The sequence below is a fragment of the Nestor notabilis genome, unplaced genomic scaffold (genome assembly GCF_000696875.1).
Source record: "Nestor notabilis isolate BGI_N333 unplaced genomic scaffold, ASM69687v1 scaffold13634, whole genome shotgun sequence".
Lineage (NCBI taxonomy): Eukaryota > Metazoa > Chordata > Aves > Psittaciformes > Psittacidae > Nestor > Nestor notabilis.
Window position 1 is genome coordinate 14,827 of NW_009926951.1, and position 20,256 is coordinate 35,082.

Sequence of the window (20,256 nt, forward strand, 5' to 3'; positions counted from 1 at the left end):
TGCTATTCCCATTCAAACATCCTCTTCATTACAGTTCTATGAAAATTATCAGGAAGCAGAAAAAGATCCTCTTTCAAGGGAATTCTCTGCAGAGGTCTCACTAAGAAGAGCTCAAACAATACTAAATTGACGTGACATAATGTATTTGATTTTGGAAACTCAAGGGAAAGAAAAAATCTTCTTGCAGCCAGGCAGTGATATTCTCACTTCTTAGTCCATACATAAAAATTCATTCACTCCCATCTGACTCCATCTATCTACTTACCTTGTAAATTCTCCCTCTTGCTCAGCTTTTCCATCAAGCCAGCCTTAAATAACAGCTCTTAGTGCTCCTGCCCTGTGCTGCAACTCATCCTTTTTCTGGTTCCAGCTGCACAAACTCAGACAGTACTGCTTTCTTCCACCTGTGTTTTCTCTGCTTCCTTCTCAAAGATGGCACCTTGCAACATGGTGTTTTATCAGACTCTCCAAAACTGCAAACAATAGTCACAGTCTGGTAGCACATTTGAGTTTTGGTGCGAAACAGTCTCACAGAAAGAAGTACTGCCAAGCAAGAGAAGTTATCCTTAGTGCAACATGGCTGTCCTCTCGGCACAAAGCACTTAATACTGAGCAAACTAATCCACGTGCTTACAAGCATCTCAAGATGCCATCTTCACCTTAAGACGGTCTTCAGCAATAACACATTCCTCCAACACAAGGTGTACAGACCTCCAATATTCTTGTTAACAGAGAAGCACAAAGCTTGTGACGTGGTCTGTTTTAAACCTATCCTGTACTGCCTCCACCAAAACACAACAGAGAAAGCAAAACCATTGCAGAACAAGAGGCAACTCAAAAGTCAGGAGGTCCACAAACTGCAGATTTGTCCTTTCCAAGCAATGGAATCATTGTGGGAACAGCATCAAATTTCTGCTTTCTACTGGGGTAAATAAATCTAAAAATAGTTTCTGACAAGGGGAAAGCTGCAGAGCTTGTGACTGGCAGATACCCACATTCTGCCCTAGGCACTAGTGCAAGGAAAGCAGAGCGAGCATGAGCACACATGGTCAGGGTCAGAACCATAATACATTGTTGAATAGCTTGTTGAATAGCATGTGGATGATTTCCACAAAGGTCTGCAGTACTCACCAATAAATAATGTAAAAGAAAATGAATGGGAGAAGAACCGAGGATTCAAACATACAAAGCGTTCCCTGCTTAAGCCTATGTGGGGCTGTGCTCTGCTGGCCTACCTGCTATTTTTAAAATTAGGCACTGTACAAGCTTCTTTGTTTTGACTTCACTGGCTGGAAAAATACAGGTGTTTCAGAGTTTTCTAAGTGTATGTGAACTACAAGAAAAGAAAGGTGAAAAATAAAAATCCCCATTTGCTCTCCATTGCATCTGCATTTTTTAACTGGTCTGTTAATGTAGTGAAAAAGTTTTTCCTAACATTAAATACTGATTGAGAGAAATCTGTATCTTTCAAGACTTTTGTACATAGTGTAATGTTCTGCCCCATTTGTTTTAAGGGGTGTTATGGTCTGGCCAGCCCCACTGTTTTTCTCATTTCAACTCGGGTTGAAAGCTGTTAAAAACAGGGAGATACAGGGGCTAAGTAAAGAAAGGGAAGCCACAAATTGTAACGCATGGTGTTAACACAGTAAGAAACCGAACAGCTAGTCTTGAATTCCAGGGAGGGGGGAAGTGATGAGCACTTTACAAATATGAAAAAATACTGTATTTACCAGGCTCTGAACTTCCACAGAATGCAAGCAGTGGACTGTAAGTCACCCGTGGTCTACATTCCTGTTCTACCAAGAACCAGACAAAATCATAATAGATTTGAATGTTTGTACTTTAGTTAGATAGAAGTGACAATATATTTTCTAATACTAGGAAAATGTGACATTACATATTAATTAACAGACAGTTCCGGCTGTTAGAGGAACTGCAGTGTTATTAAAACAGTGGTGGCACCAGATCTTGTTAGCTGATGCAAAACACTGAGATCTATTTCTCAGCCTACAGACTCCTTATAGAAAATAAGAAGTATGTACTTCAGCCTTTCCAGCCTGTGAATGAAGTTCAGAAAAAACATCAGTACAAGGATATTTTCATGTCAGAAACTATAGTATGTAAGGAATGTTTTAGCATAAGGCTTGACAACACACTAAAGCTTGTTGATGGATGGAAAAAGTTAGGCCAGTAAAACCAAGTGACTGTAGCAAGCAGTTTGAAATGTAGCAACAGATCTATACTGAAAATGAAACACAACCATTCAAAGCACCAAAGCAGAAAAAGGCCTGTAGGCAAAGTTTCTATCATGCAGCAGTCTATTCATTCCATTAATTAACCATTGTTTTACACTAATTCATTGAAATGCAATATACTGGTGTATTAATTGAACTTATAGTGCAGCTCTTGTTGCAGTGGTATCCCCATTAGCATTGTAAAGATACCTGGAGTAGATGGAATTATGTTACTGAAAATCTTTCATAAAAAGATGAAACACATTAAGCAATTAAGATACAATGTAAAACAACTTCCCTTTATTCACGTTTCCTGATCTTGGTCAGATGATCCTTGTACAAATAATCTGCTGTGCAAAATAGTTTATAAAATACTTAAAAAAAAAAAAAAGCTTTTATTGTAAAAAAATAAAGTTTCTAGATATACAGTTACTTTGCACTGTCACAAATATTGTCAGGTATTTAACATTTACATTTAATATCACAATACTCAAGTCATGTAAACCAACGACACTACCGGCCAGAAAGCTACTACTGAAACTCAGGTTCACTAGGGATTTGTTAAGTACTTCCCTCTTTTCCTATCTACACCCTTACACAGCTCTGATGACCATGCTTGCAATTGCACCCATATCAGAAATCAGGCATTGGGCTATCCTTTCCTCCATTATAAGGTGAAAAAATGGTAAATTTATCAAATAGCAAATTTTAGTAAATCGTGGCAACACATGGGCTACACAGTGCACTCACAGAACAAAGGTCCCCCAAACTGTGCTAAGCAGCAGCGTAAAGGCAGCCAACACTGGGTTTTGTGCATGTGTATCTTGATTTCTACCAGTATCCAAGCCAGCTGGCTTAAAAACTAGCCCTGGTCTCTCACTGCTGCAGTGCAATCACAATCATTTTAGCATGAAATGCTTCTCAGAAGTTTCAGAAGTTTTGACGCAGTCACCTGAGCCCTCATTGTTCCAGTTCACTTTCATTCTGCAACGTCTTCATAGCTAAACCCCAGAGGGTCATGCTGGAGAAAAATGGTCCTTCATTATTCTTGTACACAGCAGGTGGTGTTCGACTGCCTAGTGGGTCATTACAATGACTGTCCAAGCTAACCATAGAGGAACGAATCATGGGAATATTATCAGACTGTAAGGGTTCTTCTGCAGAAGATACATCTACATCTGTGTAACTATATGGTGGTGGTGGAGTTTGCTGTGGCTGAGCCTTTGGGAGTTTAGCAGAATCCACATTCAGTTTCTGCTGGTTTGCTGAGTCATGGTGTGGAATCATCGATCGCAGCTTACAGTAAGAATCCACAGAACTATCGAATTCAGTTGAATTTGCAGCTGGACGAATGGGAAATTTAACAGACACTGGTAATAATGTAACAGACATTTCTTGGCCAAAAGAGTCGGAGCTTTGAGACTTGTCAAGGTCAGACGTTTCAATCCCTTGAGTAAATTCATCTAGTGCGTTTGGACCCTCGTCAGTGGCTTTACAATGCATCTTCTTGTGCCGCCGCAGAACAGCAGAGCGCGTGAAGCACTTGTTACAGGTTTCACAGGTATAGGGCTTTTCTCCTGTGTGAGTCCTCACGTGTCTACGCAGGTCACCAGAGCCTGCAAAACATTTCCCTAAAGACAGAAGTGATAGATTAAGATTCTGTTAACATCAGTGCATAAACATGTTTTAATTAGAGAAAATATCAAGTGATAAGTATGGCATGTCCCGATCATGGCACTTTGTTCATCTAGAGCTGGTTCAAACAAGTTCCATCTATTTTTACAATACTTGTTTCTTCTTCTTGATCTGATTTTCTAACTGGTGTTTACCAGTGCTTTAGTTTTTCTCTCCAGAGATGGGAAAATCCATTAGTATCTGAAAGCTGTGAGTGCTCTCAGTTTGTGTTGATCTTTGTGGAGGAAAAAAAAAATAAATTAAAAATAAGCAATTTCATTTGTCTGTCTGGAAAAACAGTACCCCTGATAAGCTTCTATATATATTTTTCCAGCAAGAACTGCATCACAGAAAGTAATGGCTTGTTCATTACTAAGGAACTATTCTTAAAGTGATGACAAAGTTAGCTATTTTGTTAACTCTGAGCTAACATAATGCAGCAGTCTGTTTCTTTTATACTCTAGCCAGAGAATGGCTCAAATCTGTAGTTTTTTATTGCTGTAAATACTGAAATGCAATAAAATGTTCAACTTTTTGCCTGTTTTCAGAACCACAGGCTCAAATAAGCTCAATTACCATACTGCAAAGAAAACTGAGGCTGAAGTAAGGCAGCGTGTAGAAGAGCAAGAACCAGAGAGCATCAATTTCCAGAACTGCTACATTATTCAGACACCTCACATTCTTTAGGACAGTTTAATACAAAATAAATATATTAATAAAATAATCTATTTGTGGTTTTATCTCATTTTACGCAGGCTAAAGATTACTTTGTATGAACAGGTACCAACTAAAATGAACTGTATCATCTGAAAGCTCACTAAAATGGTAGTCTCCATTTTCTGAATCATACTTTTTACTCTACTGCCAGGATTTCTCTTCAGAAAAGCCATTAAACAGTAAGATTACAAATCACTGGAATGATACATGTGTGGTTTTTGCATCATGTAAATGCAAAATTCTTAATGCTTGATCAGACCCTTTTTGCACAATTTTTGCCATCTCAGTACCAGATGACCTGGCTAAAATGAAAAATAATCAAAGACCACTACAAGACAAGATGAAAATAAGCCTATTGTAATGACAGCAACACAACAGTTTATACTTTTATATCCTGCATGTCTAGATTTCCTCCTTCTGATGCAAGACCTTCTGGTAATATTAGCTTTTGTTGTGCCTCAAGACACTACAAATAAAACATACTGCAACTGGACATTATCTGGAGGAGCCATCCTCTGCCAATGCAGATGCCTCAGAACATAAGTGAAATTATACCAAAATAGCTTAAGGGCAGAAAAGTAAGTAGTAAGCAGGATGTGCAGTAAGGTATGAGGTAAGGACAGACAATGTAACTTCTGAGAACTGTTATACAAGGATGAATCACTGACTGAAGAGCCATTTTCAGACCATCTGGAAGTATGACATATCTGGCAGGTTCTGAATGTGGGTGTTCTTTGGTCTGAAGCACTGGTCAAGTTTTGATTTTATTGCAGATGTTGATGCAAAGTAGCAAAACATTGTTATTATCAAACTCTACGGTTGAATGCAGTTAAATCAACTGGGGAGGAAAAAAACAAGAAGAAAAAAACCCAAGACCAAAACCAAAGACTCCATCAATAGCCAAGTGATGCCAAACCTAGATTTGCATCAGAAAGTACTATACTGAAAATAAATCAATTTTGTAGCAGCATATATATGTACAGTGTTAATTCCTCTTATTTCCTTTCTGTGTTCTTCAACTGAAATTCACTTTTGAATTTATTTACAACAGCTAAAGGATTTTAATACACCAAATGAATGGCTATGAAGCATTCAAGACATTTTCTGACAAGCTTTCACAACATGGTATTTCAATTTAAAACCATTTTGGTTTGATTGTTATTCTGCTGACACAGGAACTTTTACTTCTCATTTAAAAAGCACAGTAAATCTTACCACATGCTGAACAGCTGTATGGTCTCTCTCCAGTATGCCTAATTCTGTGCTTTACTAATTTTCGTTGCATGTTGAATGACTTCCCACATTCATCACAGGTGAATACTTTATCTGCTGTATGGGTCTTTTTGTGCTCCTTTAAATTACTGAAGTTACTGAATCCTAGAAAAATACAACAGAAACTGAGATTAAAGTGACTCCTCGTATTTCAATCAAAAATCCTCACAGGCAGAAACTTTGGTTCTTTCATACCTCTGCCACAGATATCACACAGATGAGGCTTTTCTCCAGAATGAATAATAATATGACGCTGAACATCACCAGAAGCAGCAAATCTGTAACAGAATATGGAAACCCAATCACGGTCTTTGTAAGACCCTTATTCTCCTATATAGATTAACTAGAGGAAATCAACTATAATGAATTCTTGATATTATGAACAAAGATTAAGATCCACAGATAAAAGGATGCATTGAAGAAAAACATTTTTTAATCTGGCGATGTCCAATTAGATTTATGGTAGGGAAAAAAACACAACCAAACAAAAAACCCTTTTCACCATTAATGTTACTAATTTATTCTGCATTTAATGCACTCCCACATTAGTATATTTTCTATCCCATGTAAGCCAAAGACAGAAATATTTAATGCTTTGCTTATATTTGTCAAGTTTCCCAAACTTCATAATCTCCACAAAATGTAACCAAAAAAATCTATGACCAAATAAAAAGAAAAAAAGTGACAGAAAGGTACAAACCCACATGATTTATTGCGACTCACATTGTTCAAAATACACACAACAGTATGTCCTTAACTAAAGACACCAATATACAAGAAATTAAGTAAGACCACAGACTGTATATGCGGTGACATGTTTACCTTGTTATTGAGACTTGTGACAAGACACTTGGAGATATTTATGTACTTTAATCCCATGAGCACACATTTAAAGCAAATGTCTTTTAAAAAAAATAGAGCTCTTGGCCCTTAGTTTTATCATGTTAACTTTACTAAGATGTACAATTCTACTCACCTTTTCCCACAGATTTCACAAATATATGGCTTCTCACCAGAATGTCGACGTAAATGTGTCTGGAGATTACCTGCCTGAAGGGACAGTAATTTAAACATTCAAATTCAGTTACCCCGTTGTCGTATACAGACTAAAAGACAATGATGGGAACTATGAGACTGGCTTTTTATTTCTAATTCTAAGGCAGAGAAGACTAAAAAGCATGTATGAACTCAAGCATTCTTATCTAGTAAAGAAAGACTACCATATATTGCAAGATCAAACTGCTTATGTATGCAATTATACATCAACAACAACCTGGAATCAAATGCTAAGGAAAAAGAAAGCCCTATAGTTGAAACCAGATCCAATTATAAATGAAAATTACACTACGTCAATTGCAGTGAAGAAGAAAACTTTCTACTGATATGGTTCATGTTAGTCTTATTTTCCATGTCATACAAATAAAATATTGTTACATCAGGATGTCAGAATTCACCTACTGGGAGGTCAAAAAGAAAAGAACAGGGTAAACATTTTTCAATCCACAAAATATTGCATGCTAAGGGCTCCAAACCTATAAATATTTACTCATACCAAGAGAAAACAGGAAGTACTGAAATGAACAAACAGGGTTACTGGTAACTAATTTTTATTACGTATCTTTCCTCTTCCAATTCTGTAAAAATCATGCTAGTCTAGCAGGCAAGACAGATAAGGACTAGACAAAACCACCTTCCTCATTCCAACTTCTTTATTTTTTAATGCTTTTAAAGCCACTGGTGCTTCTGAATGGCTATTCCACTGAGAGTCCAGTTCTCAAAGCACAATATACAGCTAGGCTGCACAGAAGAGCTGCAGATGTTCTGTTAATTGTGTGCACTTCCATGGTCAGTTTTTAACCCTTCCATTCTCTTTGATGGATAATGGCCCCGGTTTTATCTAAGTACACTACAGGATCATTAAGTTCTTTCAATCATGAAAGAAAACTGGGGATGCCTCAGCCTCTGTAAGACAACAAAAATAGGACCCATCAGTAAATTCTTCTGACTTTTTTAGATAATAAATTACCTGTGATGATCAATCACTGTAATCAGTTTATAATATACCAGAAGTAAGGCACACACGGACAGACACAGGACAATATTAAATGGATCACCATTTGAGCCCTGAGAGAGCTTTCTTTAACCCCTGTAGAGTTTTTCAGACAACGGTATGATCGAACCATTGCTCTCTCAGGCCAAACTCTGTAATGCTGAACCCCATTCAAAGAGAGGCATCAGGCACCTGTTTCTGAGGAAGGAGAAGACTAAACATAGAACAATTCGTGCTACACAGAGGTGCGCTTGAAAGAAACGCAAGAAAGACAGAACCTTTACCTCTACCCACGTCACAAAACAAATCATATCATAGGCATCTGAAAGTTATTCTGGATAAAGATAGAGGGTAAATTTGAAGTGCAACAATTATTCTGAAACAGTTCTCATACAAGGAATTTTTGCCAGAATAAAAACATTTTACAGAGTAGCAAGTAGATCCTTTTCTTTCTTACAAGCCTGTCACTTCCTCATAAGGCAGGCATTAACAAGTGCTCAGAAAAATCCTCTTACTGATACTGGTTGTATACCACTGCTCACAAATCTGTGGACTAGAGAGAAATGCTAGGCTCAGTCCATTTGTAACTGGCACACTTTTAAAGTGAAGGAACTAATGCATGTGGTCCCCCATGATATACTGGATCACCAGCCAGAGAAGCCCCACATAGCAACAGCCTGTGCACTAGTAGTAATGGAAGATGCACGCTTGGAAGTTTAAAAGGAACCTTCTTCTCCAAAAATCGAAGACATTTATGGTTATTTGTTCCAGGCTCTGAGTTCCTGTGTCAATTTTCCCTACTTTCTTTGTTTGCTGTTTCACATTCCAACACACATCAGCTTCATTCAGCAGGAACAGATACACCACTAGTCACAACAACTGCACTGTCTCAAAAGCACAGAACAAGAAGGCTCAAATAAGAAAAGTATTACTATTTCTCTGCCTGCAAGCTGAGAAGATCAAGGACAAGATCAGAGGTGGTCTTTTAAACAAAAAATAGATAGTAATTATCCTTGCATCTTACTTTCTGGTAGGTGAAATCTTACTTGCATGATTCAAAAGCATGCACCTTAGAAGCATTCAAGTTCCTTTTTATGACCAGAGAAAGAACAGCACATAAGTTGAATTCTGTGGCTCTTATTCTGGACATGTAGGTGTTGTCCATCAATATGTATTTACCTGTACCTTTGGGCAAGTGAGGTAATGGGAAGGAGAGGGAAGCTGTTTAAGTGTTTAATTAAAAGGCAGAAATTTCTGCTTTTGTTGGGGTTTCTTTGTTTTCAATTAAAGAGAAGCAATGCATGTTACATGAGGAGTCTGTCGTGCCCACCATACACTTTGAGTGTGTACAGCTTTCTTTATGCCCTCTTTCCCCACAAAAATGGTACAGAACACCCCTCCATTTGCCACAAGTGCTTTTAATGGAATTCAGAAATACCCACTTTTTTCTTTTAATTAACTAGAAGGTCAGCCATCAAAACGAAATAAAATGCACCTTCTTTGCTGAATAAACAGACCCAGTTTTACTCAAAATGGCTTCATAAGCATGGTGAAACTACTGCTCATTGGATGCAGTGTTATGTTCATATTCAGTAACAGAGCAGAGGATGCAACTGCATCAGATTCATGGGCGAAAGTTGTCCCACTGGTGGACTACAAAACTGGAGCAAGAGAAGTGCAAGCCCTGGTGAGTGGGTAGACAAAGACCACGTAATTCTAATCCTTAAACCAGGACCATTAAGAAAGACCAAAGTTATTCAATGATAATTATTATTTAATCTTATGATAAAAATATGCACCTGTCTATAGTCTCCTGAAGTTAGGTACACATATTCCAGCCAAGAAAACAGAAAAGAAATAGACATTTTGGAAACATGAGACAACTAGGCACCAAATTTGTAGAAATACAAATTCACTGTTGTACCCAGAACATGAAGCAAGCATCGGAGGGCAAATTAAGACAGATAAAGCTGAGGCCCTGTATGCAAGTAGGGAGTTTCACAAGATATTCTTTTAAATCCTAGCTGAGTTTTGTCACTTCAGACAGATGGCTGTTCTTCACAGAAGGAAACTGAGCCCAATTATATGGATATAAAATTATCTGACTAAAAAAAAAATCTGCTTAATAATTTATGCTATTTAGGAAGATGTAACTGTTGTGAATACAATATCATATAAAATTCTAACCTGTATTTTTTTCAGACACTGTAAAAAAGCTATTAGGAACATATCCCTAAGCATACGGCAAAAGAACAGCCTGAGAATGTTCTCTGTATTTTAACTGTAGTTGTGGCTCTGTATAGTTAAGTATTCATTTGAAGGTAAAATACATAATATCTACTGAGAGCAGACAGAATCAAAGATACAAAATGTAACAAAAAAATCTAAAACATTTAACATGTCATTTTCAAATAAGACACATTTATATTTTATCCCTAAAGTGAAGTCTTTGAAGAAAAAAGTATCTAATCTGTAGGCATAAACCCAAGTGTTTTAGAATCAACACACAGATGCATTTCATTATGTAAATACCATAATATAAAATATTCCCACCTGTGAGAAGTGTTTCCCACAAATGTTACATTCAAAAGGTTTCTCACCTAAAAGGAGAAGAAACAGAACATAGAACTTCTAATAGTTGCAATAGAATAGAAATGCTTTAAATTGGTATGCTTCCTTTTACAACATGTAATGTAAGAGCAAAAAAATCCCCCAAGGGACACTTACCATATATTTAAAGGGAAATTCAAGGGGAAGTACAGCATTTTCCATTAAGTTTGTAAGGCAGATTTGCTCAGAAACAGAATTTATCTTTCAAAAGAAGTAGGTAAAAGAGTTGTGATATGAATGAAAATGTTTGGGGGGAAAAATAAAAAGAATACCAAATGAAAGGGGTACCAAACCTCCTGGAAGAACAGAACAGAATAGGTAATGAAGTACTGCAACAACAAAAGCTATGGGAAGTGCACCAGTTTTTCCACTTGTACACACAAAGGCTCACTTTTAAAAAGAATGAGGAATGCAGAACATCTAAGTTGGAAGGATTCTGTTTTCTCTGTTCAATGTGTACCATATATCTCTGACAGCACATAACCATTCATTTCCAGCAAGTATATATTTGCCTTCAAATTCTCATGCTATATAAGAGTATCTCATAATGAACCCAAGTATTTTGCTCCAAAACTCTGAATTTATACATATTAAACCGGAATTCTTGAATCTTCAAAACCACATGAGCAGCTTCAGTAAAATACTAGTGCTGCCCACTTTAGCTTTTCAAAATAACTTGATTCTCAATCCAGAATGTGACTGCACAGCACTTCAGTTCTGTCAGCTGTCAGTTTAAGACAAATACCTTTTTATAATCACTTTTTCTCCTCTTCAGTATTTCATAAAGGTAAGTTTTTTCCCTGCTTAGCTCTTGGTTGTCAGGTTTTTATACATGTTGATAAAAATCTCTATGAATCTTCTAGAATTTTTAAAACAGTAACAATGCTCAAATACCACTGAACTCAATGACAGACAGACTTCTAAAGATATTTTCTATAAGCCTAACTATGTTAAAAGGACATATATAATCTGGCCCACAGGTACAGGGAAGCAAAATCAGTGTAAACCCTTGCGATTTTGAGTGCAGATATTTCCAGAAAGAAAAAGCAAGAGATCTTACACTGTGTTTCATCTTGGAGCTGAGTCAAAAATCTGTCTACTCCATAGTTTTCCTGATTTTACAGAACACCTCCTGGCCATTTGCAGCCAACTCTTCCAGCAAGTATTCTCTACATCAGTTTTCTTCCTTCGTCCTTGGAAGTGTTATGAGCAATACATACAATACCCAGGTGTTGAGGTTTCACTTTCCTTCCCTGCTGCCAAATACAGGTGGTGTTCTTTCAACATATTTCAGGATTGAAGATTAAATGCAATTCACTTAGATTTTAAAGCACAGAGTAAACAGAGAGTTATGTAGCTTCATAGATAGCAATCTAGCAGTTAGCCTGACAACTTGAGGCTGCATCTACTTTTTCTACTTAATGAACAATGGAAATCTTACAGCAAGTTTCAAGAAAGCTTTTATTCAATTAAAGAAAAAAACCTAAGAAACCAATAACTCAACTATAAAGAGCATTGAGGCTTCATTTCATTAGGGCTCTAAATTTGCAAACCACTGAAAATTCTGGTACTGACAACACAAACATAAATGAAACCAACAGGGAGCATGATCTGTGGCAGCTGGGAAGGCTTCTGACAAGTGTAAAAGCATAAAGGTAATTTGAAATGGAGGATAAAAAACACAAGTAGCAATTTCTGCAGAAATTACCTACACCAAAAAAGAAACAAACAACCCTCAAACCAACCCCAAGTTCCTAATTATCTGAACAGAAACCTACTCTGAAATAACTCGAGGGGGAAAGAGGGAGTTGGAGGCTTTAATTTCTCAAAGCTATTGCTGTAGGCTGCGTGCAGCCTCATAACTGTACTGATGTAGAAGTTGGGAGGTGGTTTTTTTTCCCCCCCATGATAAAGATAAAACAAAGAAGTTTTGTTTAAAAAGAAACATCAGATTAGTTTTTGGAGAACAATTCTGCACCTGTATAAAATGCCAAACTACTGGACATACCAAGTAGCCTATTCCAAGAATGAATTCTAGCAGAAGTACTAAATTACTCCTAGTGGTGTAGCACCCCTCAGGGAAAGTGAGGCTAATTGCTTCCTACAGCATGTTAGTAAGAGTGGAGCTAGTGAGCTGAAGGTCATTCTTCTCTCCCCATTGCTGGTGAGACCATATCTGGAGCCTTGAGAAGGCCAACAGGAAATCTTACTGCTCTCCGAAAGCAATGGGAAGACAGATGCAACCAGATTGTTCTTGAAGGTACATAGTGATAGGACAAGAGGTGACGATACAAGTTAGATGATAAGAAATTCTGATTAGGTATAGGAAAAGGAACTTTTTACCCCATGAGGGTGCTCAATCACTGGAACTGGTTGCCTGCAGAGATTGTGGAATATCTGTTCTTAGAGATATCCAACATTTGACTACACTACACAAGGTCATGAGCAAAACAACCCAATCTATTTTGACCTGCCTTGAGAAGAGTATGACCTTCAGAGGTCCATTCTAATTCAAATTATTCTATGATTCTATGACCATCATTAAATTACAAACCAACTAATCTTCTCAAAGACCACGGATGGATCAACAGCAATAGAGAAAATCTGGGGCAAGGTAGTAACTGAACTACAATTAAAACAATGCTTAAAAAAACATCCAGGGGATTTGACTTTTGAACCCTTGGACTGTTTGTGTTTTCTATCTTCTGTTGCATCCTTGTTCAACACTCCACAAGAAGAGATGAAGTACAGAGTCATGGGATCAAGGAAGGTGTGTCAGCTCCAGAGAAGAAAGGCATGAAGGGAGAAGCAGTGTTCCTGAAGAGTTCACAATGGTGAGGAGCAGAACCCACTAAGGCATGGAATGTCAGCAACTTGCTCAAACAAAGCTCAGAATGAAAATATTGAGGATCAATAGTGTATACATGACAGTATAACTCTGCTCCTGTTGTACTCCATCCTGCTGAGAGTTCTTTCCACAGGGTTGGGGGTAGGATTTTTTCTTTTTGGGGAGAGAGATGTTTTCTGAAAATATTTAAAAAAAAACCATCAAAGAAAAAAACCCAAACAAACCCAACCCCAAACCAAACAATCAAAAGCAAAAGAGAGAAAAAAAAACATGGGGGTGGGGGGGTGGTGGTGGTGGTGGTGTGGAACTCAAAACAAAAACCCCACAAAACCCTGGATGTTCCTGGGCAGGTAAGGACTGTATAAGAGATACACTTGCTTCCTTTTTTTTCAGACAGGTCAATCTAATAAAAAACAAATTACAACATTCAGTCAAGTCAAAATCAATCTTCAAGTCAATGCAATAAGCTCTGTTTAGAGATTCCTTTAAATATCCACTAGCAGTACAATTAGAACAGCTAGATAACCCAATACAATGACTTGTGTTGAACATAGTATGCCTGTCCTTCACGTAAAAAACTCATCAATGTAACCATGTTAGCCTGTAAATTCTTTAGTGGTTCCCAGTGTTCAGAGAATGTCACATGTGCTATTTCTTGACAACCAGGCCACCACAGCACTTGTGCTGAAAGACTTGTTATTTGTAGATTAAAAACTGGCTTACCACTGTGAAAGGTCCAGTCTAGTAACTTGCTTCCTTCACCTCTCCAGCAAAGCCAGATTTATAAGACATTCAGTAAGCACCGTAATACTTAAATGCTTGCTCACTCTTGCTTAACTTCTAGAAAATTTATGTTTTTAAATCAAATTGATTAGCCAGCAATTTGCTATGCTTTCTGAAGGGGCAGATGAATGGAAATGTCTTTTAGCATACACTTACATTACTTAACTACCAGTGTACCTAATATTAATGATACAGATGTGCCCTGTATCTTCAGCTACAGATGCTTCCTATATTAACATTCTACTCACTATCCACTGTAATTTTCCAAATACTCTTTTTGCACTAGTTGGATATTGAAAAAAAATTACCATGACCCAAAAATAACGGGCAAGCAAACAGGCCTATTGCTGTCTCAATTTTCCACCCGTTTTTGACGTGCTCATTATTTGTTAAAGTTATGCTCTTAAACTTTGTCAGTTTAACACTAACAAGCTGTAAGAACACCATTAATGGCATATTAAGTAGCATTCAAGTCTGGAATTTTTTGAACACTACTGGAAGAACAAAGTGTATGAAAAGCAGCAAGGAATTCCTAAATCCAGTGTATTGTCAGACTAGTAGAGAAGCACAGTGACAACAACATACCCAAGCCTAGGATCACTTTTTTTTAACAGAATGTATAAAGCTAGTTCTTATGTGGCAGCATTGTGGAATGTGAAACAACATCTAGAGCTTAAGTAGAATGAAAGCACGTGTGTGGAACACATAGACCTCAAACAAGAACAAAGAAATTAACTGCAACACACAAATAACCTTGCAAAGCTACTGCAACCCTTTTCCTCTTTTTCCACTTCCTACTCTTGTAAGCATTTGCTGTCCATGCTGTGTCTAAGGAAAAAAAAAAAAATCTGTAAAACGTTTGTATCAAGGTCTATAGTCTCTTCTATAACCCAGTAGTCCCCTGACTCTTAAATTTAAATACATTAGAAGAGGTAAACTACACTTTGAACCTCATGTTTAAAACGGTTTAACATGGTTTAACAGATTCAGAAACACACAGTAATGAAGTCTGTCACTCAGGCAACACATTTCTAAAAGCCCAGGTGGTTTAATGAGCACCAGAACTGACAAAATCCAGATTTCTTCCAATGATTGAGATGTCTAAGGAAGGGAAAATTCTAACAGGTTTCTGACAGTTGGGGTCTCTCTTTCACATAGATTCTCTAGCACAAACTTACTTGTTACTGACTTCAGAGTCTCTCCCTCAGGTGGGACTTCTCTAGATGCTCAATCTTCTATCTGATCACCTATTTTCCTGACATTTTTAAGATATTAAAATATACCTGTTGTCAGCTCAAATCTGATAAAAGATTAAAAAAATACAAGGCAAAGAGAGGATCTAGGTAAGGGACATATGCAACTCTTTCACAGGAGATCAAATTAAAAAAAAATAAAGTAGTAATGTGAGCATACAGAAATAGTCAAAGGTACCAAGTGAAAACTTAAAGGAGCCAATGCAAAATGTTCCTATTTTCAGGTTCTGGACAGATTTTTCTACTATTAACATGGAAAAATAAATTCTTAATAGTAAGGATTGATTAATCAAAGAAATTAGTGTCTCCTAAGAGGGATTCACATTTACTTTCAAAGTACCAGTGCAAAGGGATATTTGACAAGACAGAGAGATGCATTTTTATATTTAATACAGGGAAAAAGAAAGGCAGAAAATATTCAACAGCTTAATCAGGACTAATGTTGTCTTAAGGACTTGGAATCAATGGTGTCACTAGCTAAGGTAATTCTTAAACATTTAAAAAAAACATATCTAAAGTTGTAAAAATATAATACAACATGCTGGTTAAACTGCAGACAAATCAGTTAATTCAAAGTTAGACTAAGTCTTGGTTTCACTAAAATAAAAAGATCCTTAGAAATAAACCTATGCTAGGTTTAAAAATAATACTACCTGTAAGTTTTTAAGACTTAAAATTTTAAGACTTAAGTAAATTAATTCAACATTCTCATTCACTCTGCAGCCTACTTATCTGCAAGAGCAATTTGCCCCAGGTAAACACAATGTAAGTTGCTCACACTAGGAAAAAAGGATAAAATTATTACAGAGCATATTTCTACAGGTTAAAAAGAAATTACCACCAAGCCCTAATCACTTGTACAGTGAATACATGGTCAGAGAGAACCAAGGTTATCTAGAACACTTCTTGTATCATCTTCTATCCACTTACACTTTTCACTGTTATCTGACTCAAACTCCTGGGCCAGCTGAGAAACTGACTAGAAACACCACTTCTGAATGCAAGACAAAAATAAAGTTTTCGTTGAAATATCACACAAAGTTCTTTGAAAAAGAACACTAAAATCAAATATGAAGGAGAAATCTTTACTATAGCTCTCAGCTAAACTCTGTCTTACAGACTTTATTCCTGTATGATTATTCATTTTTTAAAGAAAGAGCCACCTTTTGAAAGTAAACCCTTCACCAACATCTCTGAATCAACTGATACTGCAAGACATCCTCTTTAATCGAAATGTGTGGTTTGCAGACCAAGTTATTGATAACTGTACCTGTATGAGACCTTTTATGGAGCTCCAAATTGCTTGGATGTTTGAAAGCCTTCCCACATAATTCACAAGTATATTGCCTCTGTGACTGAAGAGTCTGTGATTGTCCTTCTTGTTCCAAAGGACCTTGAGATCTTTCAACTTCAACAGTTTGGTCAAAATTCTCAGAATTTGCTAAATCTTCAGCTTCTTTTTCATCAGTAACTCTTATACTTGTCATGTCCATGGTACTTTCATTTATAGATTCAATTACTCCTGTTACTCTACTGTCATCTCTTTTAGGCTCAGGTGGCTGCTCTGTAGATTTCTGAGATCTTAGAAAATTTAACTTTTTGAGGTGTATTGCCTTTTTCAATCTCATCTGTTTGGTCGGCTGCACAAGTGTGCTTTCTGCATCTTGCTCTGGAGCAGCTTCATTCAAGGACTGAGCCAGAAAGTTTGATGGTAAATGATCCGAGGTCTCCAGAACACACTCGGAGGGGTTGACAGTACAAGAACTATTCTCCACTGTGTTTATTTCTGTAGATGTGTTGTAAGAAAAGGATTGTTCTGCTCCTCTCTCATGATTAGAGGAAGCATTTTGCTTATAGAACTGTTTACTGTAAAAGTTGCGTAGTTTATAATAGTAATTTGGTTGTTTAAATGGAAGTTCTGTGCAGTTTCCATCTAAGGAGTCTTGTGGTTGTTTCTGTCCATCACCTGAGGGTGCGTGAAGATTAACAGACTGCGATGCTTGAGAATGGTGGTCAGTCAAGACTTTATTAGCCTGTGTGTCAGATGAGCATTCATGTAAAAGGTTTGTTCCGTAACCATCACTGGCACAGCTAGTATCTGCAGTCAAAGTATTCTGCAGTGAAAATACACTATTACAAGGCATGCTGGCTGTTTGCTCTACAGCTGTAGAAGATTTTAAAAAGGTGTGGCATATGTTCAGCACATTTTGCACTTGCAGACACTGTGCAATATCCAACATAGCTTGTACATTGTCCTGGCTAAGGTCCAGGTGAGAGGTGTACATGAAGTCCAAGATTTGGCCTATGCCACCTACATTTTTAATGTCCAAGTGAAAGACATCATTCTTCTGGCCTGAAGAATTCTGGAAAAGGGTCCTGATAAAATAAGGCAAATACTCAAACACAAACAACTCACAAGCACTTTTATAAAATACACATACATCTCAAACAGACTGCTTGGTATGAAACAACAATTTACGCTATATGGTCTTATCTACATTGTTGTGTTTTTGCAGATGAACGTCTCAAAACTGCTCAATGACTTTTATATGTGGTGTTTCTCCTTCCATCGTGGCAAATAAAACGGGACATGAGAAACTTTCTAGTGAAAAGGAGAAGACAGACCTTAAAGTTAGCTAAACTGTTCTCTTCTGGCAACTGAGCTTATCCACCAGACTTTATCAGTAAATCTTATTAAACTTCTTATTACTAATTCTTTCCCCAGAAGAAGAAGAGAGGATAATAATAGTAAGTAAAAGAATGGCATTATTTTCAGTCTGTTCTTTCACATCCAAAGAACATACTTTTTTATTGGTACTCAATGAGTAAAAGAATAATAAAAAGTACAGGTACATAAGCCTAAAACAGCCATCCAACCAAAACCCACAGAATTGTCATTGGATCCTTAAAGTGTCTGAATTCACAAGACTTTTCACTATTTGCTGTAAAGCATTCTTAACATCAGAGTTGCAGTTCTTCACATGCACAACCAGTCTTAGATTAAGTAGTTCGTCCTCTGCCTCAGTCAGGAACTTCACACCCTTCTATTAAAATCCCATCTCCAACCTGACACTCTCACAGTAAATAATGACATATGTAAATATATGGGGTCAGGTCACTCCTATGTAGCCATCTTCCTACACTAGGAAATGCCCTGAACCTGATGATTACTCTCAAATTAGGTTTTGGTTAAAGGTGGGCATAGTATCATGAGCTCTGAATCTTAAGGAAATAAGAGGCTTCAACTTACAGGCTTAAACTAACCTTAAATTTTAGAAATGCAGAGGTTACTCTGAAGCCAGTGCCCACAACCAAATTCTTTCATAAATCCAGCCCAGACTGTTTAAATAAAACCAGAACTATAATGAACTGGGATCATGATCTGGGTCAAGAGTTTAAATTAATTAATCACTTACATCCTATTGAATTTCCGTAATAATGGCAGGCTTAGTTCTTTTTAACTACTTTAAAAATTCAGTCTTTAAGCATAATTTCACTTCATCATCAGGATTACAACACTAGAAGAGAAAAAGGAAAACCAGCCTTTTTTCCTTGGTCATAACATGGAAATAATTTTCTTATGGAAGAATTGGTAGTCAAGCTTTAGAGATGTTTCAAGAAATAGTGTCTAAAACCTGACACATCTAATAGATTACTCATAGCTAACATAAAACACTAAGTTCGGGGATCCAGCATCCCCCAAAATTTGGAGGATCAATGAGGGCTGTACAGAGGGGAAAGAAATGAGTAACGTGGCTTCATGGCCCACCTTTAAAACACAGATGTTGTCTCTGAGAATCTAGTCTAAATAGAGATTCAATAATAACCTATATACTCAAATTTTATTCTGAATATATAACTAATGAAACAATTCACACTATCCAGAAACAGATAATATGAATTGTTCCATCAATTATATCCCCTATCTGGCTCTGTTCATGTACTCTACTCTGCTCCTTGTAAACAGTTGGTTTTTTCATACTGAAATATCAATTGCAGGTCCATGCCAGAATCCATTATATGAGGCACCATAAGGATCAGGAAAATAACAAACTAAACCAGCTCAGTAGTTAGCTACATATGCTGAGAAAATAAATTATGATGGCCACAGCTTTTAATTAGATTAAATACTTCATACAGATGTAGCTCTGGACAAAAAAAATTTAACCTTTCGCCTTATATTCCAACAGCTACTTAGACTGCAACTATCACAAAAAAAAAAACCCTCTTCTCAGAGAAAACCTCACCCAAGAGTATTTAGTTCACTTTTTGAAAAGAAGAATTTTCTATCACATACCTGAAATATTGACTGAAAGCAGCTAATACATTTTTGTGAGCTTTGAAGCAGACACCTTTCACCACCAGCATGCAGTCACAGAGAAGACCCTGAATGCGCTGTTCATGTAGCTGCTGGAGAAGATGACAACTATGGCTAGCAACAGTGTCCATGCTAGAAAATCACTTAAATTACCTACAATGAAATAAAATGCTAGGATGAATTTTAAATATTAAATTGCAAAATTAACTTTAAGAATGTTTTTACAATTTGTTTTAACTACCCAAGGAAACAGACTTCAGTTTACACCTACATAATGAGCTCTAATGACATTTTTCTGATTAAAGATGAATCACAGTATGCTCACCAGTAGATATGCAGCCATATAAGTAGGATATATTGATTTCAATTAAGATTTTCTTACAACAACTTCTGCCAAAACATGCCAATGGCACTGCCAATACACTGAACTCCATAACCACAAGAAAACCTCAATTTAGACAACTTCTAACAAGGATTAGATTTGAAACGTATCATAC

General features: G+C 36.9%; 1 protein-coding gene across 1 annotated transcript; it reads right to left on the reverse strand.

Moving 5' to 3' along the window:
• Positions 1-3,194: 3,194 nt before the first annotated feature.
• Positions 3,195-19,918, reverse strand: ZBTB49 (zinc finger and BTB domain containing 49). The gene is made up of 7 exons (XM_010013831.1): positions 19,739-19,918; positions 16,712-17,817; positions 10,501-10,547; positions 6,874-6,947; positions 6,093-6,175; positions 5,841-6,002; positions 3,195-3,865 (listed from the first exon to the last, which is right to left on the reverse strand). The coding sequence occupies exons 1-7, from the start codon at positions 19,888-19,890 to the stop codon at positions 3,195-3,197; spliced, it is 2,295 nt and encodes a 764-aa protein (XP_010012133.1). The 5' UTR covers positions 19,891-19,918.
• Between the last annotated feature and the right edge of the window lie 338 nt (positions 19,919-20,256).

What these genes read in the sequence shown, in the direction of transcription:
- ZBTB49 (XM_010013831.1), bottom strand. Translation starts at nt 19,890, where the DNA reads ATGGACACTGTTGCTAGCCATAGTTGTCATCTTCTCCAGCAGCTACAT. An exon ending in GCTTTCAGTCAATATTTCAG is followed by an intron (nt 17,818 to 19,738) that starts GTATGTGATAGA and finishes TTATTTTATCAG; the next exon opens with GACCCTTTTCCAGAATTCTT. An exon ending in ATACAGCTGTTCAGCATGTG is followed by an intron (nt 3,866 to 5,840) that starts GTAAGATTTACT and finishes TTCTGTCTTTAG; the next exon opens with GGAAATGTTTTGCAGGCTCT.